The 27,140-nt window shown below is 38.9% G+C and overlaps 2 protein-coding genes and 1 long non-coding RNA gene across 8 annotated transcripts in view; 1 reads left to right on the top strand and 2 right to left on the bottom strand.

Moving 5' to 3' along the window:
• DCK (deoxycytidine kinase) overlaps nt 1–2,460 on the bottom strand; it is a 30,848-nt gene extending 28,388 nt beyond the window's left edge. Inside the window, exon 1 of the mRNA XM_072775339.1 lies at nt 2,232–2,460. Coding sequence (XP_072631440.1) covers nt 2,232–2,322 — 91 coding nt within the window. The 5' untranslated portion in view covers nt 2,323–2,460. The remainder of the gene's footprint in view (nt 1–2,231) is intronic.
• Nucleotides 2,461–5,151: 2,691 nt separating this feature from the next.
• The window catches only part of MOB1B (MOB kinase activator 1B), a 58,543-nt gene continuing 36,554 nt past the window's right edge, over nt 5,152–27,140 (bottom strand). For 3 of the 4 annotated variants that reach the window (XM_072775336.1, XM_072775338.1, XM_072775334.1), the window contains exons 3-6: nt 24,135–24,228; nt 18,445–18,578; nt 15,911–16,074; nt 7,100–13,101 (exon numbers count right to left, since the gene is read on the bottom strand). In XM_072775336.1, the coding sequence (XP_072631437.1) occupies nt 13,024–13,101; nt 15,911–16,074; nt 18,445–18,578; nt 24,135–24,228 (470 nt within the window). In that variant the 3' untranslated portion in view covers nt 7,100–13,023. Of the gene's footprint in view, nt 5,497–7,099; nt 13,102–15,910; nt 16,075–18,444; nt 18,579–24,134; nt 24,229–27,140 lie in introns of those variants that run through there. The other variant, XM_072775335.1, reaches the window with a different exon arrangement.
• On the top strand, nt 14,466–16,421 carry LOC140604191 (uncharacterized). Of its 3 annotated transcripts, none has more exons than XR_012007214.1 (3): nt 14,466–14,665; nt 15,288–15,427; nt 15,669–16,421. It is a non-coding gene; the product is annotated as an uncharacterized lncRNA (long non-coding RNA). The 3 variants fall into 3 exon arrangements; XR_012007212.1 differs by having other exon boundaries at nt 14,467–14,665; nt 15,291–15,427; nt 15,669–16,417; XR_012007213.1 differs by having other exon boundaries at nt 14,467–14,633; nt 15,291–15,427; nt 15,669–16,415.

The raw sequence follows: 27,140 nt of genomic DNA, 5'->3' as shown, positions 1-27,140 counted from the left end.
GAAAATGACCAGTTAAAGTTCAAATTCTAGGAATCACAAAATAGTATTCTACATACATATTAGCAATCTGTATATTTATACTTATTTGGGTCTGGCAAATAAGGTGGAAGAGACAGGAACAATAGTACAAGCACATTAATAGCAACTGACAAAGCTTCAGTGTTAAGACAGTAAGCGGTGAGGAACATAACCCATCTAAATATTAGCAAATTGTTATCTTAGAGAGACACAGGCCCAGTGTTACCAGATCTTCTGCTATTGTAAGAAATTGCAAGAATCTAGATGTTCACAAGGAATCTCAAAATTTTTAAATGCTAGCAATTCATTAAAATTTGTTTTCCAAATCTACGCATGCCACTACTGTGCAAAAGCGAGCCATCAGTGTGCAACTCATTCAAGTGTGGATGATGGAGAAATCAGGGAATTTTAAGTAGGGAATAACAAAATTACATTTGCATATACTAAGTCTCCTCTGGAGCTAGTCAAGACGCTAGAGATGAGGTGACATATTAGGAAATTATTTCAGGTGCTGGGAAGATTAAAGATGTTTAAGGAGTAGTAACTTTCTAGATATGACATGTTGCTTAACTGGATTTAAGAAAGGGAAGGGGATTAATTCATTGTGTTATTGATCTTTGGGGTTGTTCATTCAAATTTACTTTTGAAGTGGCTTTGTTGGGGCACCTGGGTGGCTCACTGGTTGAGTGTCTGCCTTCAGATCAGGTCGTGATCCCTGGGTCCTGGAATCGAGTCCCACATCAGACTCCCTGCTGGGGAGCCTGCTTCTCCCTCTGCCTATGTTTCTGCCTCTCATGAATAAATAAATAAAATCTTAAAAAAAAAAAAAAAGAAAGAAAGAAATGGCTTTGTTCAACTACTTCCTCCTATATACATGTTCTTCTTTATCTAGTATGTTGCTAGAAGGAATCCTACTAGTAAACGTTCAACTTCAAAGAACTTATCCTAAGACCAAATGAGAGTCTTTTGGGACTGATGCCTCACTGGAACAATGCAACAAGGTCTCCTCTTGGAGGGTGTGTTCAGCTCCTTGGAATGCTGCTACACCATCTGCTTTGCCTCATCTTTTTAAAGAAGTTCAAGAGTTTTGAATGTGTTAAGAATTTTAGAAAAACATTCGCCGTATGCATGAATGGCCAGTATTCAACTTGGTGCCAAAAAAATTCTATCAGAACAGGAAGTATCAGGCATAGGTTTCCTGTGGTAGGAAATACAGAAGAATGTAAGTTTAGATGTACCTTGCAAAATGACGTGCATGGTATAGTCCACCCTCATGTGGGTTAGGAACAGGAACACTACTGGTCTTGGAATCATAAGCCAATGTTTACTTGGATGTGGGGGAAGAGGTGAGAACTCCTCAGTATTAAGATCATTAAAAAGCTCTTTCCTCGTACTCAGATATTTAGAGCCATTTTATCTATAATGGTTAAAACTGGAAACCATCCAAAAAAAAAAAAAAACCTGGAAACCATCCAAATGTTCACAACTGGGGAAGAAATAAACTGGTGTATCTATGCAGTGGAACACTACTCAGCAGAGAACTACGGACACAAGAATATGAAAAATCTAATCATGCTCAATAAAAGGAGTGAGACACAAAAGGCTACATAGTCCGTGATTCTATTTATAGGACATTCTGGGAAAAGGCGGACCTTACAGGCCCAGAAACCCGGTCGGTGGTTGCGAGGGGTCGGGGTGCAGGGGCAGCGGACCACGGAGGAGCGCCGGGAAGCTTTCGAGGGGACAGAAATGTACCGAATCTTGATCGTGATGGAAGTAGGTAGGACAGCATTACGGGCCCGTCTCAGCTCCCCGAGGAGGGCATCCTAAAAGGTGATTTAGTGCGTGGAGATTACAGCCCCGCCGCACCCTCGGTACCAAAGCAGAACCAAATGCGACCCTCCCCTTGGCGCAGTCCCGACAGCGGGAGGCCCTGGCCCAGGCCCAGGCGCACCGTCTCGGGCCCGACCTCGCGCCCCGGGCACCGCCGCCCGCGGGCGCGGAAGGAAGCCGGGCAGGGCCGGGCCGGGCAGGGCCGGGCAGGGCAGGGCAGGGCCCGGCAGGGCAGGGCGCGGAGCCTTGGGGGGGCGGCCCGAGGCCGTGTCCGCAGCCACGCGGCGCCCGGAGCGGGCCGTCCCCGAGGAGCAGCGGAGGTGCCGGCAGGGCGCGCCGCGGGGCCCCCAGCTGTGGGCGCCTTCCCCGAGCCTCCTCACCGATGTTCCCCTCGATGGCGATTTTCTTGACGCGGCTTCCCTCCGAGCCGGTCGCGGGGGACGGGCAGCTTCTCTTGGGCGGGGTGGCCATGCCGGGCTTCGCGGCGCCCCGAGCGCATCCGACGGGGGGATGGAGGTGGCCGCAGGTGCGCGCGCTGGGGCCGCCCCCGCCGCCGCCGCCGCCGCCGCCGAACCCGACCCGACGCGCAGGCAGAGGCCCCGGAGCCGCAGCCTCTCCGGCCGCCCGGTCTCGGGGTTTGATTTTGGCGCGCGGAGGCGGCGGCGGCGGGGGCGGGGCCGGGGCGGGGCGGGGGCGGGGCGGGGCCGGGGCGGGGCCGGGTGCCCGCCCAGCGGGGAAGCCACGCCCCCTCCCGCCTCTCCCCTCCCCTCACCCCTGCCTCTCTCCTCCCCTCCTCCCCTCCCCCTTCCCTCCCTCCCTCCCCTCCTCTCCCCTCCTCTCCCCTCCCTCCCTCCCCTCCTCCCCTCCCCCTTCTTCCCCTCCTTCCCCTCCTCCCCTTCCCTTCCCTCCCCTCCCCTCCCTCCCTCCCCTCCCCTCCCCTCCCCTCCCCTCCCCCGCCCCTCCCCTCCCTCTCCCGCGCGCCGACGCCCCCGCGGCCCCTCCTCCTCCGCCGCCGCGGGCGAGGCCCCTGCGTGCGCCCCCGCCACGTCGGGTCAGGCGGGCGCACGGGGCGGGGCGGGGCGGGGCGGGGCGGGGGTCCCGGAAGCCTGCGGAGCCCGGGGCCGCCGCCGACGCTGGAGGTGCTCCCGGGCTTGGGCGCTAGGAGGCGGCGGCGCGGGGACCCGCCTCCGCGGTGCGCCCCGAGCCCAGCAGCGCGTCTGGAGCAGAACCGGCGGGGAGGCCGCGGGGGGCGGGGGCGGGGGCGGGGGCGCAAGCCGTTGCGGGCCGGCCGAGAGGACGACCGTCGGGCCGAGTGCCGCGGGCAGCCCAGGCCTCCGGAGCGCGTGCACGTGTCCTGCTGTCGGCGCCGCCCGCAGCCCGGTGCACGGAGGCCCGCCCCAGCCCGGCCGGCCGGTGCGGGAGCTGCGCCGTGAGGCCGCCAGTTCAGAGTCGCGGAGTCCGAACGTGGACCCGGCACAGGGAGCCACGAAGCCAGACGCCACCCCACGTCCCCCAGACCCCCCTTCATCTCATTTGAATCTCACTCAGGTCGCAAGAGAATGCGCCGCCCCAGAATATGCCGCGACGGCCTACAGATGATCTAGAAACGAAGGGACTTCAGAAACAGTGCAAAGAAGGACGCTCAGCCCCTCCCTTGTCCCCACTAGAAGCAGGAGATGAGTCTATGTGAACGGTCCCCTCCCTGGGCCGGGAGTGCGGAAGGCGGCCTCGTCACCAAGCAGACGATTTAGGGCTGAGAAGGCCTAGGAGCAAGACCTTGCTACTTGGCCAGTTTATAACCTCCAAACCCAAACCTCATTATCTTGTCCATTCTAATTTATTGTTTCTCTGTCTGAAACATACAGTGACCTGCTTTGGTCATTCCTTTGAATTCCATATGTTTATGAAGCTCCTATATGTACAGAATTAAATTTGGTTTCCTCCTGTTACTCTGTCCACACCAAGTTTAGGAAACCCCACGAAATGGTACAGATATTAGCAGTACTGAGAGAGGAATAAGGCAGGGTGAGTCTCTGAGACCTTCAAACAGGAAAGTAGAAGGAAAGGAAGAAATCTCATATGGATCTGATGAAGATGTTTAGAGTTGAGGAGTGGGAATACCAAGGGTGGTTTCCACAAAAGACACACAAGAAAAGTAGTAAAATGCCTTGATTGAGAGGTTGAAGCAGTGGAAAATTAAAGACTAGTTTCAAATTCCAGCTCTGCCAAACTCTGGCTGTAAGAACTTGAGTTCCTCAAAGCTAAAAGTGTTCCTTTAAAATAAATATGAAGTAGATAAGGGAAACCTAGCCTTCTTGGCATCAGGTTCAGCATAATTTACCATTTTCCTAAATAATCTTTGGATGATGCAAGGAAGAGATAAGAGAAAAAAACTCTTAAAAATCTTAGTTGGGCAGCCCGGGGGGCTCAGCGGTTTAGGGCCGCCTTCAGCCCAGGGCGTGATCCTGGAGACCAGGGATTGAGTCCCGCGTCGGGCTCCCTGCATGGAGCCTGCTTCTCCTTCTGCTTGTGTCTCTGCCTCTCTCTCTCTCTCTCTCTGTGTCTAATAAATAAATAAAATCTTTAAAAAAATCTCCTTAGTTTTGGGGGCGCCTGGGGGCTCAGTTAAGTGTCTGACTCTTGGTTTTGGCTCAGATCATGATCTCAGGGTCATGAGATGGACCCCTGCGTTAGGCTCCAGGCTCGGTGCAGAGATTCTCTCCTCCTATGTTCCTCCCTCTGCTCACTTTCTCTCTCTAAAATATATAACATCTTTTTTTTTTTAATCTACTTGATTTTTATCCACAACCTGTTATCTCGCACCCTTGTAGCCAGATGCTTCAGAATGCAAAAATATTTTGGATGTTAGAAAAGAAATACAATCGTGTAATACATATATTATGTAACCGTCCCTCACCATCATGCAGAGGTGCTATATACACAGATACTTTGCAGTGAAACAGAGATTTCATATTAAGTGGGATAAAGACTATTAACTTCAGATCAGGGGTTAAGTTTGCACTAAATTCAAGAAAATACTTTCAGTTTTCCAAGATTTTGGAACGGCAGATAAAGGCAGGGCATTGGAGCAACCAGCCAGTTGTGAGCATGCTACCATCTTCACCCTGCCATTCCTTCACCAAAGGAATCTGGGAATTCCTTTTCTGCTGTGAGAATGCTGGTATTAACTAAAGACAGGATCTTGACCGATAACATATAGGTGTTTTGTTTTTTTTTTAACATATAGGTTTATTAAGAAAACTCTAAACCAACTCAGAAAATGAGAAAAGCAAAAAAAAAATAGTCCCTGAACATTGATAAGTAGTGGTTACAGTCCATGTATTTGTATACACCAGCCCAACTACTTCTGTAAAATGGTATTTATTGACTTAGTAAGTTTGGTTATAAATTACTTCTGGTAACCTTCATTATTGCCTAAAAGTACACGAATGCAGAGCCATCATAAAATATAAAAGCAAGAGCCGGGTAAGTCCCAGTGGCTCAGCGGTTTAGCATCGCCTTCAGCCCAGGACATGATCCTGGAGGCCCCGACCGAGATCCGCGTCGGGCTCCTGCACGGAGCCTGCTTCTCCCTCTGCCTGTGTCTCTGCCTCCCTGTGTCTCTCATGAAGAAGTAAATAAAATCTGTAAAAATAAATAAATAAATAAATAAATAATTTAAAAAAATAATAGAAGCAAGAGTGGGGAGTCAGGGTGCTTCCGGCAAATCTCATGTGCAATAGCAAAATAACATGCTTAGAAGGCCATAGCCACCAGTCCTACATAGCTCCTTATCAAAGGAAGATATATTATGCTGCATGTGGGTTAAGGTAAACTCTAGTCATCAAGAAAATGTGACACTGTTCTCATTGGGCTGTTTAAAACAGGAGTTAAAATATTAGTATTTATTAAACACGGCTGCTTAAAGGAATATTTAGAACTTGATACCAAAATTTATAATTCCAAATATTACATAATGAAGATGTAACTATTTAAATTTAGTACAATGGGAGATGAATCTAATTATCAAAAGACAGTTAATTTTTACATGGGTATGTACTGAGAGGAATAAGTAGACTCTTCTACAAATACCAGTTAGTGACACTGGGAGACTGTGGTGATCTGGTACAAATGCCTCTAAACATAAATATCTCTAAATAATGATACTCTAAGAATACTCTAAATACACATTGCCTTTTGGAACTCAGGTATCAGAATAAAATGAAGATCTTCCAACACTGTTTATTAATATTCTTTTAATAGTTTGTAATGAAAACAAAATTTTAGATAAAGGCTTGATAGAAAGACCAACATATAATTATTTTACTAACTATCCTCATGGTAATAGAATATTTAAAGAAAACCAAAAAAAAAAAAAAAACACTGATTTCAAGAGCAAACCTATTTAGGTCTTTAAATCCTAGTCCTAATCAGTGACTTGTATAATTCCTGAGCTTCAGTTTTCTGGTGTGTAAGACACTGAGATACCTCTGGGGTTGTTGTGAACATTATAAAAAATAATGCTTAACAGGGAACCTTGGGTGGCTTAGTTGGTTAAGTGCCTGGCTCTTGGTTTTGGTTCAGGTCATGATCTCATGGGTTGTGGGATGGAGCCCCTCATCCAGCTCCGTGTTCAGCGGGAAGTCTGCTTCAAGATTCTCTCTCTGCCTGTCTATAGGCTCATGCACAACTCATGCACACATGTGCGTGTACTTTAAATTAAACAAATCTTTTTAAATAAAATAATGCATAAGGACACCTTGGTAGCTTATACTGACTGACTGACTGACTTCGGTTTTGGGTGTGATCCTGGGGTCTGACTTCGGTTTTGGGTGTGATCCTGGGGTCCCAGGCTCCTGCAGGAAGCCTGCTTCTCCCTCTGCCTATGTCTCTTTCTGTGTCTCTCATGAATAAATAAATATCTTTAAAAAATGCATAACATAAATTTTAAATGTCCAACATATTCCATACTTACAATATTTCTCTAGGAATGTGTTTAATGTGTGAACATCTAGGGACACCTGGGTGGCTCAGGTTGAGTGTCTGCCTTTGGCTCAGGGTGTCATCCCGGGGTCTTGGGATCGAGTCCCACACATCAGGATCCTTGCATGGAGCCTACTTCTCCCTCTGCCTATGTCTCTGCCTCTCTTTCTGTGTCGCTCATGAATAAATAAATAAAATCTTTAAAAATAATAATAATAATGTGGGAACACCTAGAGCAAAAATAATCAGTAATGCAAAGTCTGGATTCATTGTCAAACATAACTATTTATTAATTTTTTAAATAAACATTCAGTTTCTTCCTTTAAAAAAAACCTAGAATTTAAATATTTCCCATCCCAGCACATACAAGTCTGTATCATTATTTACATCTCTCAGTTAAACATATTACAGATTTTCTGACATTCAGTATCCCCTTTTAAAATAAACTGATGAAGCAGTTAAACTGATCAGTAATAACCAGAATTTGAGTAATCTTGGCACAGTTTTCAATATAGCATTCATGTTGCATTTCATATTTTAGACCATTTCTCCCCATCCAGCTACTTAAAACAGAGAAAAATTATGTATCTCCATGAGAGCAAGATCCCTGTCTTTCACATTCTCTGCAATATTTACAGGTGTGAATGCTGCCACTATGCTTCCATTATATGGCACTGGCAGTATTCTACTTTTGTCCTCAGAAATGATCTCTATTCAACCTTTAAGTCTTGTCATGTTTATTGTATTCTCTTTCAACCTAGATTTCATGACAGTTCCTTGGTAATTTTAAGGAACCATGTATAGGAAAATTTCAAATAGAACAAAAGTTAAGTGTTCCCCACAGGATTAGGGCCCTTACCACCTTAGTTATGCGTGTACAAAAATAACAAATACAATCTAGTGGCTGTAAAAAACTATTTCCCTAAAAATAGTTATCTCTGCAGAACAATTTAAGGAGAAACATGTTCTTAACATGAAAATGCACTAATCTATTTTACAACCTGCACAAGGATTTCAGAATGAAATAAAAATGAAAACATACGCAAAACACCAACATACGAGATTTAATAATAAACAGAAAAATTAAATACTAACAAAAAGTTTAAATCATTAATATCTCAGGTTCAGTGACATGATTTAAAGAAGCTATCAACCAAAACAAACCAAAAATGCTTATATAAGTTGCACCTTCCAAAACTTCTGTCAATGTATTGACAGAAAATACCTCAGAATCACTAACAAAGAGGACCTGCAAAATCAATCTATTTGTTTTGTTTTCTTAGTGAGATGGGGTTCGGGAGATGGGAAGTTAATAATGTAAGAAGTAATTTAAGGAGAAGGAGATGACAAACATAGAACACAAAAAGGCCATCTTGAGAACTGTACGTAAAATTTTCTATTGCATAGCATTATATGCAGAAAAAGAAGTTACATCGTATTTGCAAAACTGGTATTATTCAATATTTTAATCTGTATTTTCTCCCTTTTGTCAAAATTTAAGTACCAATTCAGCTACAAGTGGAAAACATGGAACACAGTACTATTCCTTTAAAATAGGCTATGGTTAACTCATTAGGAACACCTTAAAAATTCAAATTGTATGGGCAGCCCAGTGGCTCAGAGGTTTAGGGCTGCCTTTGGCCCAGGGCCTGATCCTGGAGACCCAGGATCGAGTCCCATGTCGGGCTCCGTGAGTGGAGCCTGCTTCTCCCTCTGCCTGTGTGTCTCTGCCTCTCTCTCTCTCTCCCCGTCTCTCATGAATAAATAAATAAAATCTTTAAAAAAAAAATTGTTTGCAGTCAGAATTATTGTATCTTAAACTTGTCCATTAAATCTTGACATATATTTACCTCTAAATATTAATCTCATACACCATTAAACTGATAGCTGAAAAAAACAGCAATTTAACAATTGCCAGGTGAATCTTAACTTTATGACAAAAGTCTAATATTTATTTTAGGAGTGGTTCTTAAAGTACAGATCCAGAATAGCATTTCTAAAAATTGGTCTATTCTTTAGTATTTCAAGTAAGTTTCAAAATAAGTTTTCCCCTTGGTAAGCAGTCACATTTTCAAATTACAAATATACTTCTGGTCCCACATCTTTTTTTAAAAAGACATTCAAAAATTTCAAGTTATAAATGTATGAAATGATTACACAATTTTAAATATTTTATCTGTGATACACAGGCTTAAAACTCAGCATACTTATTATATAAAATTTACCAATTTGTACAATGATCTGCCGTCTTTAAATTCATATTGTTTATTTGAGTGAAAATATGTTTAAAAGGTAAAGGCTGTTGTCACCTTAAGCTACTTCTATCTTAAATATTGGATCCATTTTTTCTTCCTATCTCTAATCAAAATTATCCTACGGTAGTGAAGATAAAATTTAAAAGTTATCAGGGAAAGAAACAAAAATAGAAAACGAGATAGATTTTGATTTTTAATTATTATATCTAACTGTAAGGTAATTAAACTGAATTTTAAAAAATTAAATAAAACCTATATATCCAAATGATACTGTCTACTTCAAAGTAGTGATATCAGGAAAATATTTCCTTATTAAAATGATGTTAACAATGCTCAAAACATTGTCTTCTGCAAATTTAGAACCTATGCCAGTCCTATTTATTTATTTATTTATTTATTTAACTATCTATCTATCTGTGCCAGTCTTTTGAACTTCCCTAAACCAGTAGGGAACTAAAGTTCTACGGAAACAACAAAGTTGAGTTGGTTTGGGGACTGAGATAGCTCATACATATTAAGCTGCCAAAAAAGATTTCATGCACGCTAAAATGACGAAATAGATTTTCTTGCATAGTCATAAACCAATTCTCAAGGCATCTCTAAAAATGTTCCAAAAACATTACACCTTCAAAATATAGCTGGAAAGAATAGAGCTCCCTAAGGAATCACTCTGAAGATCAACTCTCATTTGGATGTTTAAGGTATGACACACTTATTTTAAAAGAAAGTCCTATAACTTAATAATTGTATCTCACATATTTTACCATTTCATTGGTTATCAAAACCTCTCTTAGAGAGGGTGTACACAAAAGTATAAAAGAAATGTCATTTTGCTATTTTCCTATGAGCAAGGAAAATGCTAATACATAAAACAGTTTGGGGTTTGGTGATTACATGTAAAATATAAATATCCTCATCATCTATATTTCTTGAAGATAAGAGATTGCAGTGTTTTATAATTCCTGATAAGCCAGGCAGTAACTCAGTCTGAGATATATTATACACCAAACCTGTCTTCTCCCACCTAAAACATTTTATGCTGACCCTTTAGAATGTACAAATGAAAAAAGGAAAGCAATCTAAAATCTTTCAAATTAAACTGACCACCAAAGCCTCTACCAGCTAAACTAACACACACTACACTACTCTTTGAATGCAGTCTAATGCCATGGTTTTTATGGGAAACAAAATAATCAAGTCAGCAAATGAAATCCAGTAGCACCATCTACTGCTTAGTGAAAGATTTTCACTCTTTGTTATTAATTTCTCTCCACCACCATTACTCCATCATTTAAAATAATTCCTAAAACTTGCTTCATTTCAACATTTAACCAAAGCATTGTCACAATAATACTATGTTAACTATTTTATATTTTATGCTTTTATTATTGGATGAGAAAACCAACTTCTGCTTTAGATTTCTGTATAAGGAACAAGGGGGAAATCATTATCTTGCTTATTTATAAATTAAATTAAGAGATCAGGAAAGAATCCAATATACATTTATAAGCGAACTCCACTGCAAAACCAAAATTTGATCCTTATTCTGTAGGGCATCTTACTAACACTTATGGGAACTAATCAAAGCAACATTTTGTTAAATCAGTTATTTCTTACATGCTACCCATAGCCATGTAACACCATGTACAATGCCAGGCCTCTCCCTGGGAGAACTTCTCTACTTTGTTACCATATATACACTTACACATCTCCTTACTTCCTAATAATACCTCTGTTTAAAGGAATACTCAGAAGCAGGCACCTGAGATTATGACACAGTGACAATAAACTCCTATCTACATACAGTAGGAAAGTAGGGCCTACTACTAAACATTAATTTATAGAAACACTTTTCCATTTTTACTGTGTACTACTTGTGTAAGGCTTAAAAAGAGCAAGAACAATTTTTCACTATTTTCTACACTTGGCTATTGCAACCCTTTTGTTACTGCATTGATATTAAAGTCAAATGCAGTATGGAAGACTACTTGAAAAATCACGGGCTTCATTTTCATAAACAAATAGGACCCAAAATCACTTGACACCAAATTTTATTTCTGAATCAACCCACAGTGGCTGATATTACCTGTTTGGATAACAAAAGATTTGTTTTAAGGAAATCAGCTAGTTCTCACTGTAATTTGTCAATAAACATTACCAATGAATGTCCAATGGATTTGCCTCTGCCAGGCTCTCCTGTTACTTCTACTGTTGGTACTTGGAGAATGATTGTTAGAAATGAAATGGAGAAAAAGGCAGTTCCTAATGATCATAATTGTAATGGCACTAAATTATATCACTGCTCTCATTGTTAATGGCAAAAACAAACTGATTTCATTTTAGATTTTTTCCTACTGATCATTTTTAGTCTATGTAATTTCAGAGCAAGATTTCTATTCTACAAGGAAAAAGGTATGTATTTTAAACTGACGGAAAGAGATATACTAGAAATGACAAAATTAAAACTGGAAGTCTGAAAAAGATATTTCTCAAGAATAAAACTAAAGTGAAAAATGCTAATATTATTTTTTAAAACTAAGTTTCTCAACTTTTTACTCATGGGAATAATTTACTAGAAAGTCATGACAAATAAGATGGAAAAGTTAATACTACTGAATTAGCACTTTGATATCACTGCAAAGAAAAAGATTTCCTTTCACAGTGGAAAAATCAGAAGTCAGAATGCTTCAAATTGGACCTATCACAAGCAAAGAAGTTACTGTATCATTTTAAAATGACAGGCAAACACCAGCTCCATTCACTGAATGGAAATGCTGGAGTGTGATCAATTTCCCGAAACAGTCCTCAAATTCCATGTTTAACGTCTATACCTAAAATTAATCATTTATGTTTAACTTCTCATGGAAGTTGATTCCTAAAAGGAAGTCTCTAAAACTTTGTTAATAAGAAATTGGTTAAAATCTTCATGCCACTCTATTCAAGGATTTTAAGACAAGACTTTTCGAATTTGATTCACCATACTTAACCTCATCCATAGCTCCCCATACAAATTAACCCTCCTAACCAAACACACACTCCTATCCATCCCCTCCTCTTCAAAGTAGAAGGGGATTCTGTAGACTTATGGCTCATTTGGCAATTGCTAAGAAACCTCACAGTTCAGCATCACCTCTGAAGATGGTAAACCTATATATAACCTGAATTTTTACACCTACAGTGCAGTTAACATGTAGAAAGAAGCTAAAATGCAATAGGTATTACACTTCAACATCCTCAAGTTTCAATATCACAGATATCAAGAGATGGAAAAAGACCTGCTTGTAGAACTGAAAGCATTTGTTAATTATCATCAATATCAAAAATAATAATTTTTTATGTTCTACATGCACACCTTTACAAACTGTGTTTCTTCAATGTAGTAAAAGCTGGAGATCACCAATTTAGGTAAACTATGGCTTTTATCATAGATATTTTGAAACATGCATCAGTAAGTGCCCTGGGTAGTATTCCTGGTATTTCAAGCCCTGTTCAGTTCAATGTCTGTGCTTTGCACTTCAGAAGTGAGCCTGCCAAGGCACTTAAAAACATAAGTCTTTTGGGGACTTCAAAAATTGGCCACAATTTACACAACACAGAACCCCCATCCATCAGCAATCCAATTAAGTAAGCATTTTCTTTCAACACACAGTATTATCAAAAAATTTGGAAGTAATCAAACCAAGTTAAAAAACACAAAAAACAAAAACTGTATGCCACTAAGACAAAATTTACCCCTATGAAATATATAGAGAATGGTTCTTGGCTTCCTCTAGCAATAGAATATGTTTAATTTATTCAGAATAAAGAAAAACTAACCCAAACAAGCCCCCCAAACCTAAGACAAAAATGACCAAGATAAAAATAAAACACAACAAAATCCAAATACACTCCACACACTTCATTTGAGGAACAACTTGCACAGCTCTTCATCCTTTTATCTGTCCTTTGAGGTGAGTTTTTCAATCAGTTCTTGGAGTGGTGCAAGTTCTCTTCTATCAATAAGGTTGAATTCCTATGCATGATAAGGCAGGAAAAAATAGTGAAAACATATTATTTGCATCTCATTCCAAAAGCAGATTTTCTATTAACATTTGTTGGAAATTAGCTTTCAAGGTAAATAAAAGTCTAATCTTTTTAAAAAAAAAAATGCTTTTCTCCTCCCTAGCTCTGTGACTTCCTTAGACAAATCACTTAAGCTCTTTGGATATTATGTTTGTACGTGTCTGTAACAATACTAGAGTAAATCCCCCTACTTCATAAAATTACCGTGGAGACTAAATGTGATTCCGTGTGTTAACTGCTTCATGTAATCCCTGGCATAAAGTGAATCCCACTCAGTTTGTAGGAGTGCTGCTTCTTGTTAAAGGGAATAACCTGAGTATCATTTAGATATAGTCAACCAAGTGGGGACCAAAAACTAGCATCTCAGGCAAATTTCAGTATTATATGAAAAGTGAAATAGTTAACATCTGCAAGCTATCATAAAATGTGGTATGAGAATAACTGTAACTAATGTGAAGTCCACAAATGATAAATTAAATCCTATAAGAAACAAATGAGAAAGTCTGGATTTAATTTTTACTTCTTTAGAAATTCCACCCCTCTCATTCTGAAGTTCAGTTCCGAATAGATTTGCCCTGAACTATAAAATTGTAAGGCTAGGGGATCCCTGAGTGGCACAGTGGTTTAGCGCCTGCCTTTGGCCCAGGGTGCGGTCCTGGAGACCCAGGATCGAGTCCCACATCAGGCTCCTGGTGCATGGAGCCTGCTTCTCCCTCTCTCTCCCTCTCTCTCTCTCTCTCTCTCTGTGTGACTATCATAAATAAATTAAATAAATAAATAAATAAATAAAATTGTAAGGCTAATAAACATCAACCATCCATACTTCTGATCTTCTGATCTTCTGTCCTGGTGGGACATTCTGAGTTCCCATTTCATTCATTTATTAGCATGATCATATGCCAACCTGAGGGGAAGCATTAGGGAGCATTTAAGAGCAAACCTACCCCCTAAGGTTTGTGGGATCTGGACTAAGAACACAAATTAATATATATCACATGACTATTAAATTTTATACATTAAGCTAATACATTGTTAAATAAAACATATTCTATTCTCCTGCCTTGACAAATATGCCTTCATAGTGACCAGGAAAGCAAATTCAAATTTAGAACTCTCAAAATTCCTCAGGATTCTGCACTGGAAAGTAGTAACATGAGGAGAGTCTGTCCTTGACCCTCAGCAAATGTCCCTGATCTTCCAACCCCCAGCTCCACCCTGCATAAAACGGGGCCTCAGCCTATAGGATTGTGACACCTAGGCCATGGTCATACTCTCACAAACAGCTGCCATCTGTTTACCTAGGCTTATATAGGCCATGGTCATACTCTCACAAACAGCTGCCATCTGACTACCCCTTAGATCTAGAGGTACCACCTATCAGAGATATCACCTTCCCTTGAAAGAATGGACCCAAGGGTAAGATCCGTGAACATGCTGAAAATACAACTGGGACCATGTGAAAAGGAAATTCTGAAGTGTCAGGTACCTAAGCACAGACCAGTGGGATCTGGGAGGTATGTTCTTTGCCCTATGGGTCCCTTACACTGTGGGGAGTACAGCTGGAGAAGGGCCAGAATAGGGTTCTATTAACAGTGAGGCCCAGGTCAGAGCGCCTCTTACTCAGTCAAAGGGTCATTGTATAACTAATGGACCTACCTTTAAGAAAGTCACAGTATCTTGAGATGTAAATAGGCTCAGATGTGGCAAATGCTGTATTTATCAATCCCCTACTATTTGGTAGCAGTTGAGAGAGAACATTACACTCTAAAAGAAGATCATATAGGGGCGCCTGGGTGGCTCAGTTTTTGGGCATCTGACTTCAGCTCAGGTCATGATCTCAGGGTCCTGGGACTGAGCCCCATGACAGGCTCTGTGCTCAGCAGGGAGTCTGCTTCTCCTTCTCCCTCTGACCCTCCCAGAGGGAGAACCCTGATTGGGTTCTCTCTCTCTGGCTCACCGTCCTTCAAATAAATAATATATTTAATAAAAAATAAATAAAAAACACAGATTCAAGACTTGGACTTCTGCCTACCATCTACTCTCTCAACCTCCACCAAAAAAAAAAAAAAAAAAGCTGATCAGCTTAACCATTTCCACCTCTTTCAATCCTGCCTACTAATGATCTAATTATCATAGCAGAATGCAAATATCCAACTCCTCTTAGTCTACACCTTTGAGAACTAAAGGGAGAAGGAAGAAGAGGTCAACTGGAGTCAGAAAAAAGACTAATGGACCTCTGGAATAGCAACACTCTTTGGAACATCTTTGTTCTTCAGGTATGAGTAGTACCTAACTTAAAAATTATTCAGAATATGGTTTTTAAAAGGAGGGGGGAAAGGTGTTATATTCAAAGCCCATTTCCAGGACAGAATTTGCTGAAAAAAACAAAAACAAAAAAACATCTAGAGTAGGCAGGTATTGAGGGTTAAGGCGATTAGGAGGAATGCTAAAGAGACCAAGTTTATCTACAGGCCTGCTAAACGAGCCAGATTCCTAACTCAGCCCCCTCCATTACAGCCTGTTAACTGAAGCAAATTCAAGGCAAGACACCTCTCAGATCCATTTCAGACTGGCATGCCACCAACTTGGAGATGAATGGAATCAGAAACAAAAGGCCTTATCATCATGGCAAGCATACGAAGATAAAGGCTAGAGAGATACGGCAAATTTTATCCTAAGAGTATAGATGCGAGACTCACCCTGGAACTCTGTAGATAACTGGTTTTACTGAGTAAAAAAGGCCTCCTAATTCAACTTACCTGGACAAAAAAAATAAAGTGCTTGAAAGATGTATTGAGATGTGCTTCCTCCTGAAGCTGGATCACAGGGTCGAAATGCTGATGATAAATGTGAGCATAAACCCTAAAGAGGCGTTTGAGGATAGTTTTTGCCACAGACATGAAATTCTTCGGGAATGGGACACCTAATAAATAGATAAATAACCCTCTCTATTAACAAGAGACAAGAACAAGGTAGTATGAGTTTATCAACAAAAGGCAATATAAAGTAACAAGACGAAGCTCAAAAGTATTTGTGAATTATTACCAAATACCCACTGTACTTTTCAGAAGTTCTCAACATATCATGAATGAAAATAAACCTCAAAAGTTCCATGGAATAAGCCCCTTAAGTCTCTTATATACCTGCCACTTCAAAACGTGAAATAGATTTATGCCTAAGATGGTAATGAAGCTAAAACTCACAATTACACCCTCAGATTTCTTAACATCAAGTCTCAATATAAATATTCGTTAAGTACAATGTACTAACCTAACCATGTTCAGTTTTGTTTACAAAGCTTGCAATATGGGATCCCTGGGTGGCGCAGCGGTTTGGCGCCTGCCTTTGGCCCAGGGCACGATCCTGGAGACCCGGGATTGAATCCCATGTCGGGCTCCCGGTGCATGGAGCCTGCTTCTCCCTCGGCCTATGTCTCTGCCCCCCTCTCTCTCTCTCTCTGTGTGACTATCATAAATAAATAAAAATTTAAAAAAAAAAAAAAAAAAAAAAAAAAAAACAAAGCTTGCAATATGTTTTTATATTTTCTTGATGGAAATTATTTCATTACAACTCCAGGTCTACATTTATTCTGAAATTAGCTGCAGTTCCTCTCAATGAGGCTCATTGTTTTATGAATAAGAGCACTTTTATAGCAATTAAACAATTACAGACTAGAAAAATGAAAAATTCCATGTCCTTTGTTACACTGGCTAAATGAACCAAATTGGTAATACACAAGCCAAATCCTAATACTACTGGATTCAGTGTCATCACATTGCCTACCATTCATTTAAAAATATTATAGGTACCAGGGCACTTGGCTGGTTCCGTCAGCAGACCACATGACTAGGGGTTTTAAGTTCAAGCCATATGTTGGGTGTAGAGATTACTTTTAAAAAAATCTTAAAATATATATAGAGAGAGATCACAAGGAAACACAAGACAAACCAAGATGAAAGGACACTATATAAAATAGATGCTTATATTCTTTGAAAAGGTCAGTGTCATCAAGGACCAAAAAAGAATGAAGTACACATATTCCATATTTTAAAAAGTTACAGTAACATGACAAACAAATGTCAGAGATTTTCTTTTGCTATGAAGGATATTATTGGGAAATTTTGAAAAATCTGAATAAGATCTACAAATTAAATAATACTCTTGTATCATTGTTAAATTCCTGATTTTGATAGTTATACTGTGATTTCCTAAGAAAATGCACACTGAAGCATATTTGGATAAAGAGACATCATGCTTAGGAAAATGCACACTAAAGCATATTTGGATAAAGGGACATCATGCATGCAACTTACTCTCAAACAGTTCAGGAAAAAGAAAACATGAAGTTGTGGGGAGTGCAGAACGGGGTGGGGGGGAGAACAGGGATTCTTTGCATAATTCTTGTAAATTTTCTAAAAGCCTGAAATTCAGTCAAAATAAAAAGTCACAAAATATATTATGGGAGATAAAAGGAGAGGGCACTTAACCAAAATGATTATGAGGTATATAAGTAAGGCAGTCCTAAAAAACAGCCTCTTATTACAAAGGCTCCAAAGTAGTTAAGACATTCAATAAATGTGTTTAAAACAATCCATAATAACAGCAACTATTTACATTGCTGTCTCCTCTACCACACCCTTCTTCCAAACTCTAAAAGCATAAAATATACTAAAAAAGTTGTCTGTTGATAGAAGAACAAATTCTTAATTTTCTCAGAAAACACGTTATAAGTTTTAGAGAGTAAAACCATATGAATTATCTAGATGTGAATAATTTCTACTTGAAAACAAATATAATTTCCTTAAGAGTAAATATAAAAAAAGCAAAAGTCACTCAAAGCAGGTAACAGGCTAACCTCTCAAATCTTGTTTCTTCTCACCTAGCTTGATTTCACAGTGTATAAGATTCACACTATCATTATAAACTCAAACTCCCTCTTTGCCACAAATACACTGTAAAACTGGAAATAAGTAATATAAGCTTGTTCCCTAAACAAGAAATGGATATGACCGTGACAGATGATACTGGCTGCCTATCCGGTATACAGTCTCTTTTTTCTATAACACAGGCCAAATTTTGTTATTATCCAAGATACACTGATATTCTCATTTAAAATTACAGGGAGGTTTAACTTAATATTCATGATAAACTCTGGTATGAAAGAGATAAAATAATTTTAAATGTAAACAATTAAAAATATTTTGATACCTATAGTAGTCTAGAGAGCCAATAAGCTCTAGAAATATATAAAACTAGATAAATAATGGATTCCAATTACACAAAACAATTATACCAATTTTTGATGGAAATAATGTCTCATCATCCAACTGGTCCTGAACCCAAGTCATCAGGTAATCAATATACTTTGGTGCAGAGCACTTAATAGGCTTCTTTATGTTTGTTCCATCTGCCCAATGATACTCATATCTGTATTGGAAAGATAATAGGAACATAAAATATCAGTATATACTTATAAAAATGTGTATTTTTTAATTATATATGTATGTATATTATGAATGTACACAGGACACACGTTTTAAACAATCTGCTCCTAATAAATAAATAAATAAACAAACAAACAAACAGTCTGCTCCTCTAAATAAAGATATTTGGCATTTAAATTTAGAGTTTTTAAACTGTTACTGGACTATTTTGCATTTATCATGATCCAAACTAAGCAGATCCCATCAAACTCATTTTTTTGTAAGCTTTTCTTTAGATACTCTATTTATATTTTAGAATCATACATTGCCATAGTAGAAAATCTAGCTAACTTCCTACTTTGCTTCTCTGATAACCTTCTTTAACCTTTATGGTTGTTTTTCTCCTTCAAAAAACATATCTCCTTATGCAATACAATTCTTTTAATTTGAGACTTTAAATTTTGGATTAAGGAGAGAGAATTAATATGGAAGCTCCAAAGTAAGATGTATGAAGAGGAGAATGAGTCAATATCTGAGTACATTTGGTTGAAGAGTTAAATAATGTCTTTAAAGAAAAATGGCAGGGCACCTGGGTGGCTCAAGTGGTTGAGCATCTGCCTTTGGCTTGTGTCGTGATCCCGGTATCCTGGGATCGAGTTCTACATCAGGCTCCCTGTGAGGAGCCTGCTTCTCCCTCTGCCTATGTCTCTGCCTCTCTCTATGTCTCTCATGAATAAAAACAGAAAATCTTAAAAAAAAAAAAAAGGAAAGAAGAAGGAAGGAAGGAAGGAGGAAGGAAGGAAGGAAGGAGAGAGAAGAATAAAGAAGAAGAAGGAAGAAGAAGAAGGAAGAAGAAGAAGAAGAAGGAAGAAGAAGAAGAAGAAGAAGAAGAAGGAAGAAGAAGAAGGAAGAAGAAGAAGGAAGAAGAAGAAGAAGGAAGTAGAAGAAGAAGGAAGAAGAAGAAGAAGGAAGAAGAAGAAAGAAGAAGAAGAAAGAAGAAGAAAGAAGAAAGAAGAAGAAGAAAAAAAGATGGCAACCCAAATAAAGATACCTATAGGATTTGGGTATTAACAGAACACTATCCTTTGATATAAACATTTAATGTACACCTACCACATGAAAAATACTTTATCAAAGAATACTGTTCTTGATCAATGGACACTAAAATGAAAGATACTTTCCATATTGTATCATACAGGAAAACAGACTGGAGAGAGGCTTGTAAATGAGTAGCTAACAGTTTAACAAAAATGGTAATAGACTTATACACACCCCACACCCACACACAAAAACAACTTGATTTTTAAGATAAGAAATAAGCAGGCAGCCCTGGTGGCTCAGCGGTTTAGAGCCGCCTTCAGCCCAGGGTGTGATCCTGGAGACCTGGGATTGAGTCCCACATCAGGCTCCCTGAATGGAGCCTGCTTCTCCCTCTGCCTATGTCTCTGTGTCTCTGCCTCTCTCTCTCTCTCTGTCTCTCGTGAATAAATAAATAAAATCTTAAAAAAAAAAAAAGAAATAAGCACACAGCTGAAACTCCAAAGCATAAAAATCTCTAAAACTACCATTTTGTTTTTTAGTTTCCAAAAGATTACTTCTACCACTTTGAATCAATTTTGTTGTTCTAACCTTGTTGCAGTCTGAACTGACAAAATGATAGGTCAGTGAGTCTAACAAAAAAGGTGAAAGAAAATATAACGGAAAAAATACAGAGTACTTTAAATGATGAAAATTATCTTGAAATCGGTTAAATAAGGAAGCTTTCCATTCTTACACCTAAACAATAAACCTAAACACAATACACCTGAAAAAACATTCTAACAGCACGTCTTACTGCCAACCCTGGGCAACAGGACTGACTGTCAAGTCTACTTTGAAGGTCTCCAAAAGGAGATTCCCCAACATTTGGCATTCTGTTCCACTGTTTAATCACTCTCACAGTCAAGAGATTCTTCCTAAATTAAGGCTAAAATCCTGAGGGAGACTTAAGTTTGTTCTCGTTCTAGGAGACAGAGACCACAAATGGTGGAACTTTTAGCATCATTATTCTTCACTTAAAGACAGGGATTCATCCATGTTTTCTCCCACATATTAAGAAATCTTAACATTTTTGCCTTCCATCCCAATCATATTTTTCATTTTGTTAGTGATAAGGTATTACATATTCATTTTTAAATGCAGAAATCAAAAGCAGACACAGTTGACCTAAAAATCATTTCCAATATTCTGAAGCTTTTTAAAACATACTTTGAATATGCTAGTGTTTTTTGAGAAATAAAACTACATACTGCTTATACTTCTACAGTCTAGAACTATGATTTCCTGATCCTTTTTTTTTCTTTTTTCATGTTTCTACTTAAGTGACTTCATCCTGTAACTCTATTTTACCCATATTGATTTTTTTATTCCATTTTGACAGATCATTCTCTTCGAAATGTATTTCTGTCATCATGGTATGAACGGCAAAATATTCATCATTTCTTGGTTAATAATAACAAAAAATAACTGACAAAATCCTCTGAGCCATCACTTAATAACACCCTGCACAGAGCCTATACTAAGCTACTAACAAATGCCTCTCCTTGGTAAATCCCAAGCATCATCTGCTAACAACAGCAAAGCACAATGACCACTGCATCTTGTCAGCCCTAATAATGGACAAAACTTAAGATTCTCAAAATAAAAAAAGGAAGGAAGGGAGGGAGGGTAAGTAGGAGAGGAGGGAAGAAGGGAAGGAAAGAAAGAATAAAAGGATGAAAGAAGAAAAGATCATTTTTTGTTTTTGTAGTATCGAGAGCCTGCATCTGTCACTTTGAAGAATTATGTATATTCTTCCTAACTAGCCATTTAGTTAAGGTTTCTGTGGGGAAAGTGATCACAGCAGTATTCTAAGTGGCAGTAATCCTCCCTAGTTCACAGGAACAGGATATTGGTATAATATCAGAAAACCTCACAATAAAATACTAGTCAATTTCAAAGGGGTGGGGAATGACAAATTTGAAATAAAGAAACCTTGCAGATGCTAAGATGATAAAGTAATCAGGGTTAGCATCACCAATGATGCGATGGCTGACATTATATGCCCCTTGATATGATTCACTGAGAAAAAAATTATGGTGTCCTGTCAAGAATGCATAGCCTAAATGTGGTCATAAGGAAACAGCAGACAGACTAGACTCTGCAGGGGTTCCCAAGATCACCCCCAGGTATGATGATCTGCTAAGAGGTCTCACACAACTCAGCACACAGTTGTACTCAGAGCTATGATTTATTATAGTGAAAGAACACAAACCAAAATCAGCAAAAAGAAAAAACAAATGAAGCAAAATTCAGAGAAAATCAAGCACAAGTTTCCAAGAGTCTTTTCCCAGTGGAGTCACAGGGCCACACTTAAATTCCTCCAAGACTCAGTTATGGTAACACATGTTAAATAATGTCTAGCTAGTAAGCTCATCAGAGACTCAATGTCCAGGTTATATTTATTGAGGATGGTCAAGTAGGCATCTTCTGGGTGCAGGCACCTAATAAAATTCTAGATTCCCAGAAGGAAAGCATTAACTATACTGTCTGTACAAAGAGTTTAAGCACTATGAGCCAGTCTTAACAGTTAGGAAGGTGGGAACTCTTCTGAAAACCAAGTTCCCAGTTGCTATCCATGGATCAGTTTTGAATATAGGCCTTTCAAGAGGTCTGCTTTGTTAACTCTTTTCTATATAAAGGGCAATACCAGAAAAAGATTGAGGAATTATTTCAAACTGAAGGTACCTGAAGACGTAAGTCAAATAAATGCAATACATATTCCTAGATAGGATCCTGGATCCTGGACCAAAAAGGGAAAACTAAGATACTGTTGAAGCAGTAATGAAATGTGAATGGGGTCTGTGGACTGGAAGGAGTGACTTGGAGGGTTTTGTATACTGGTTATGTAGAAGAGTACCCTTGCTTTTGGGAAATCCATGGTTGAATATGAAGGGGTAAAGAGGCCTTACTGTCTACAATTTGCTCAAAAGGTTCAGAAAAAAATACTGTTAAGGAGTATACACACAGAGTAGGTGACAAAGCAAATACAGTAAAATGTTAATAACTGGGCAATCTGTTGTGAAAGAGATATGGGAGTTCCTTGTGCTCTCTGGCAACTTTTCTGTACACTTAAAATTATTATAAGTTTCAAAGTTTGAAATAGTCTGAAAATAAGTTCTTTCAGACAAATTACCTTAAGAAATATTCAAATCATATTCTTTTCAACATCTTTGATGATGGCAAACTTTCAGGCCTCTTTAAAAGAACTGGATTCCAAGAAACATCTAAACTCGTTTGGAATTAATTTGAAAGACAAGGCAGACAACTCCAACTAGGTAATACTTTGCTCAATAGGTGAATTGGTTTAAAAAAAAAAAAAAAAGTAAAGTAGGACTATGAAGTACTAAAACTGCATCTCCTGGGTAGTTAGCAATCTGACTCTGACACTCCAATTTATAAGTCACCAAAAGTATTCTACAATAATTGATTAGCAAACTAAGGTCACAACTTATAATGATAACACTCCTAAGCATGAGTAAGTTTGGGCAGTGTTGTTTTGGTTTGATATTTCTATCTTGAATGTAATGGGGGTATAGGATATACTTTATAAAAAAGCACTAAAAAATTAAAACTTCCCTGTCTTTATGTCTTATAAGTATCAATTAATATTTCTTATAATAAAATAATATTTTGTTATTATTGTATGTAGCAAGTAAGAGTAGTGGCACTACAATCAAAGAGACATGGATTTCAATACTGGTTCTGCCTACTTACAGATAATAATAGGTCCTTGGACATGTTACTTAACTTTCTCAGTCTCCATTTCTTTTCTTACCTCATAAGGTTGCTATATGAAATAAAAGATGAAATGCATGAAAGGCTTAACATTTTAGGTGAACACTAAATAAATTGCACCAGTCATTGTTATTATCAGCCATAAAAATAATAAAATCCAGTTTCAAAAATTTATTGATCCAAGCAAACATTTACCAAGTGCTAACTAGGTGGCAGGCACTGTTCTTACATCAAAGGGGATTTAAATGAAGAAGGAATCTAATAAGTTAAATAAGACACGTGTAAATAGTAGTACTATAACAAAGAAGTGTAATCACAATGACAAAGAAGCTAAATAGACCAAATTTAGTCTGAAAAAATCAAAAAGTTTCATAAACAAGGAAACATTTGATGTGGGCCGTGCAGATGGGTAAGATTTCTTGAAATATTACCAAAAAATGATTGGAGGGAGATGGGAAGAAAAGAAAAGTATCCAAGAGAATAATGGAATGTGCAGGTTTTCAGAGTGTAAATAATGGAGGAAATAAGCATTTCCAGTAATCTAGTTTGGATTGACCAGAGGAGATTCATAAGCAAACTTATACTAGGAGGGCAATAAAGCTTGGGCTAAGAAATCTGGACTTTAATATATCAGTCATTAGTGAACCACTGACGGAGATCCTAAGTAGAGAAATTATATGGTCAGAAACTTCTTATCTAAGAATTTTTAAGAAAAAACGAGAATTAATCATGAACCGTGTCTTACTTTGGGCCAGCTGACATCACTGGACAACTTTCCTCTGTACAGAAATCTGTGATTGTTCCATAAAGCATATTAATCTGATTGAAGAAATCCACAGCTGCAAAGTAAAATATCAGTTATGAGTAAAAAATTAAATTTTAATTTTACTCAAGCAGAATCCTAGATTTATCAGTGTTCTTTCTTCTACAAAGAAGAGATGAAAAGTATACACAGGAATTACAATATTTGGCTACTCTGAAATTAGGGGCTCTGTTTATTAAGTGACTCCCTTAAGAGGGTTAAAAAAAAAAAAAAGCACAGCGTGGGAGAAATCCTTTGCAACACATATAACCAACAAAAATTTGGGGGCACCTGGGTGGTTCAGTCAGTTAAGCAGCCAATTCTTGATTTCAGTTCAGGTCATGATCTCAGAGTTGTAAGATGGAACCCCACATCAATGTGGAGTCTGCTTAAGATTCTCTCTCTCTTTCTCTGTCTCTCGGGCAGCACCGATGGCCCAGCGATTTGGCGCTGCCTTTGGCTTGGGGTGTGATCCTGGAAACCCGGGATCAAGTACCACGTCGGGCTCCCTGCATGGAGCCTGCTTCGCTCCCTCTCCCTCTGCCTGTGTCTCTGCCTCTCTTTCTGCCTCTCTTTCTCTGTCTTGTCATGAATAAATAAAATCTTAAAAAAAAAAAAAAAAAATTCTCTCTCTTTCTCTCCCTCCCTCCACCTCCACATACACACCCTCGCTCATATGCTTTCTCTCAAAAAAAATTTTTTTGTATTCAGAATATATATAAAGAATTCCTATGGATCAAAAAGAAAAAGACAACATAGTAGAAAAATGTGAGACAGTTTTTTTTTTCTTTAATTTATTTATTCCTGAGAGAAAGAGACAGAGAGAGAGAGAGAGTCAGAGACACAGGCAGAGGGAGAAGCAGGCTCCATGCAGGGCGCCCGACGTGGGACTCAATCCCGGGTCTCCAGGATCAGGCCCTGGGCTGAAGATGGCGCTAAACCGCTGAGCCACCCGGGCTGCCCTGTGAGACAGTTTTGAACCAGCACTTAACAAAAGAAGTTTCCAAATGGTCAAAAGCACATGAAAAGACATTGGCAATCATGGAATTACACATTTCAGTGATAGTGGGATGCCATTCCATAGCCATCAAAAAAGTTAAAATGTATTTGAAATACAAAGCTAAGAATATCCAACATATTCTAAAAGAACAAGATGAACATTAAAATTTATAAAGCACAATGAAGAAAACACTGTGGTCTTAGTAGACCAATGGAACAGAATGGAGACCAGAAACAGGTGAGTTTAGAATAAACAGCAATCACAGAAGCATATTAGTTTCAGGTGTACAATACAGTGATTCAATAATTTTAAACATTATTCAGTGCTTATCACATAAGATGTACTCTTAATCCTCTTTGCTTATTTCACCCCTCCCCCAACCCACCTCCAGAAATATATATATATATATATATATATATTTTTTTTTTTTTTTTTTTTAAAGATCTTATTTATTGGGATCCCTGGGTGGCGCAGCGGTTTGGCGCCTGCCTTTGGCCCAGGGCGCGATCCTGGAGACCCGGGATCGAATCCCACGTCGGGCTCCCGATGCATGGAGCCTGCTTCTCCCTCTGCCTATGTCTCTGGCCTCTCTCTCTCTCGCTCTCTATCATAAATAAATAAAAACTAAAAAAAAAAAAAGATCTTATTTATTTGAGAGTGAGAGACATAGTACAAACATGAGCAGGAGGAACAGTAGAGGGAGAGGCAGAAGCAGAGGGAAGCAGGGAGTCTGATGCAGGGCTGATTCCAGGACCCTGGGATCATGACCTGAGCTGAAGGCAGAGGCTTAACTGAGCCACCCAGGCGCCCCCACAAATATATTTCTTAAGAAGAATACAAAAAGGACTAATTGTAAAGTAGAGCTTTCTATGTTTCACTGGATTTACTCCTAGGTTTTTTATATTTTTGATGCTATTTATAATTTTTATATTGACTCCACTAGCAATCTTATTAAATTTACTTATCAGTAATAATAATCTTGGGATAGTAATAACAATCCTAATATTTTTGTTTTCAACATTCATTTATATTGACTATGAATGAATATGCTTTCTTCCAAGAGAAATTAAGAACACAATCCCACTGGGGCACCTGGGGGGCTCAAGTCAATTAAGCATCTGACTCTTGATTTAAGCTCAGGTCATAATCTCACAGTGGTGAGATCGAGCACCACACCAGGCTCTGCCCTGGGCATGGAGCCTGCTTAAGATTCTTTCTCCTCCTCTCCTGCCCCATCCTGCTCACGTGAAAAAAAGAAAACAATCTCACTTATCATTGCACCAAAAATAATAACATGCCTAGGAATAAACCTAACCAAAGAGGTGAAAAACCTATACTCTGAAAACTATAAAATTGATGAAAGAAATTAAAGATGACATAAAGTAACAGGAATGTCTTGGAAGGATATGGATTGGAAGAATAAATATTGTTAACATGTCTATGCTACCTCAGATCAATTTAGAGATTTAATGTGATCAAAATACCAGAGAACTAGAACAAACAATCCAAAAATCTGTATGGAACCACAAAAGATCCTGAATAGCCAAAGTTATCTTAAAAAAGAAAAGCAAAGCTGGACATATCACACTTCCAGACTTTAAGGTGTATTACAAAGCTGTAGTAATCAAAACACTATGGTACTTGCACCAAAATAGACGCATGGATCCATAGAACAGAAGAGGAAACCCAGAAATAACTACACAATTATATGGTCAATTAATCTCTGATGAAGCAGGAAAGGATATGCAACGGGAAAAAGATAGTCTTTTCAACAAATGGTACTGGGAAAACTAGTCAGCTGCGTGCAAAAGAATGAAACTGAACCACTTTCTTACACCAAAAACAAAAGAAACTCAAAATGGATTAAAGACCTAAATATAAGACATGAAACCATAAAAATCCTAGAAGACAGCACAGGCAGTAATGTCTCTGACTTAGAGGAGAGCCAC

This window comes from Canis lupus, chromosome 14 (genome assembly GCF_048164855.1).
Source record: "Canis lupus baileyi chromosome 14, mCanLup2.hap1, whole genome shotgun sequence".
Classification (NCBI taxonomy): domain Eukaryota; kingdom Metazoa; phylum Chordata; class Mammalia; order Carnivora; family Canidae; genus Canis; species Canis lupus.
Note: the sequence above shows the minus strand (reverse complement) of the source record. Positions and strands in the feature narration are given on the sequence as shown.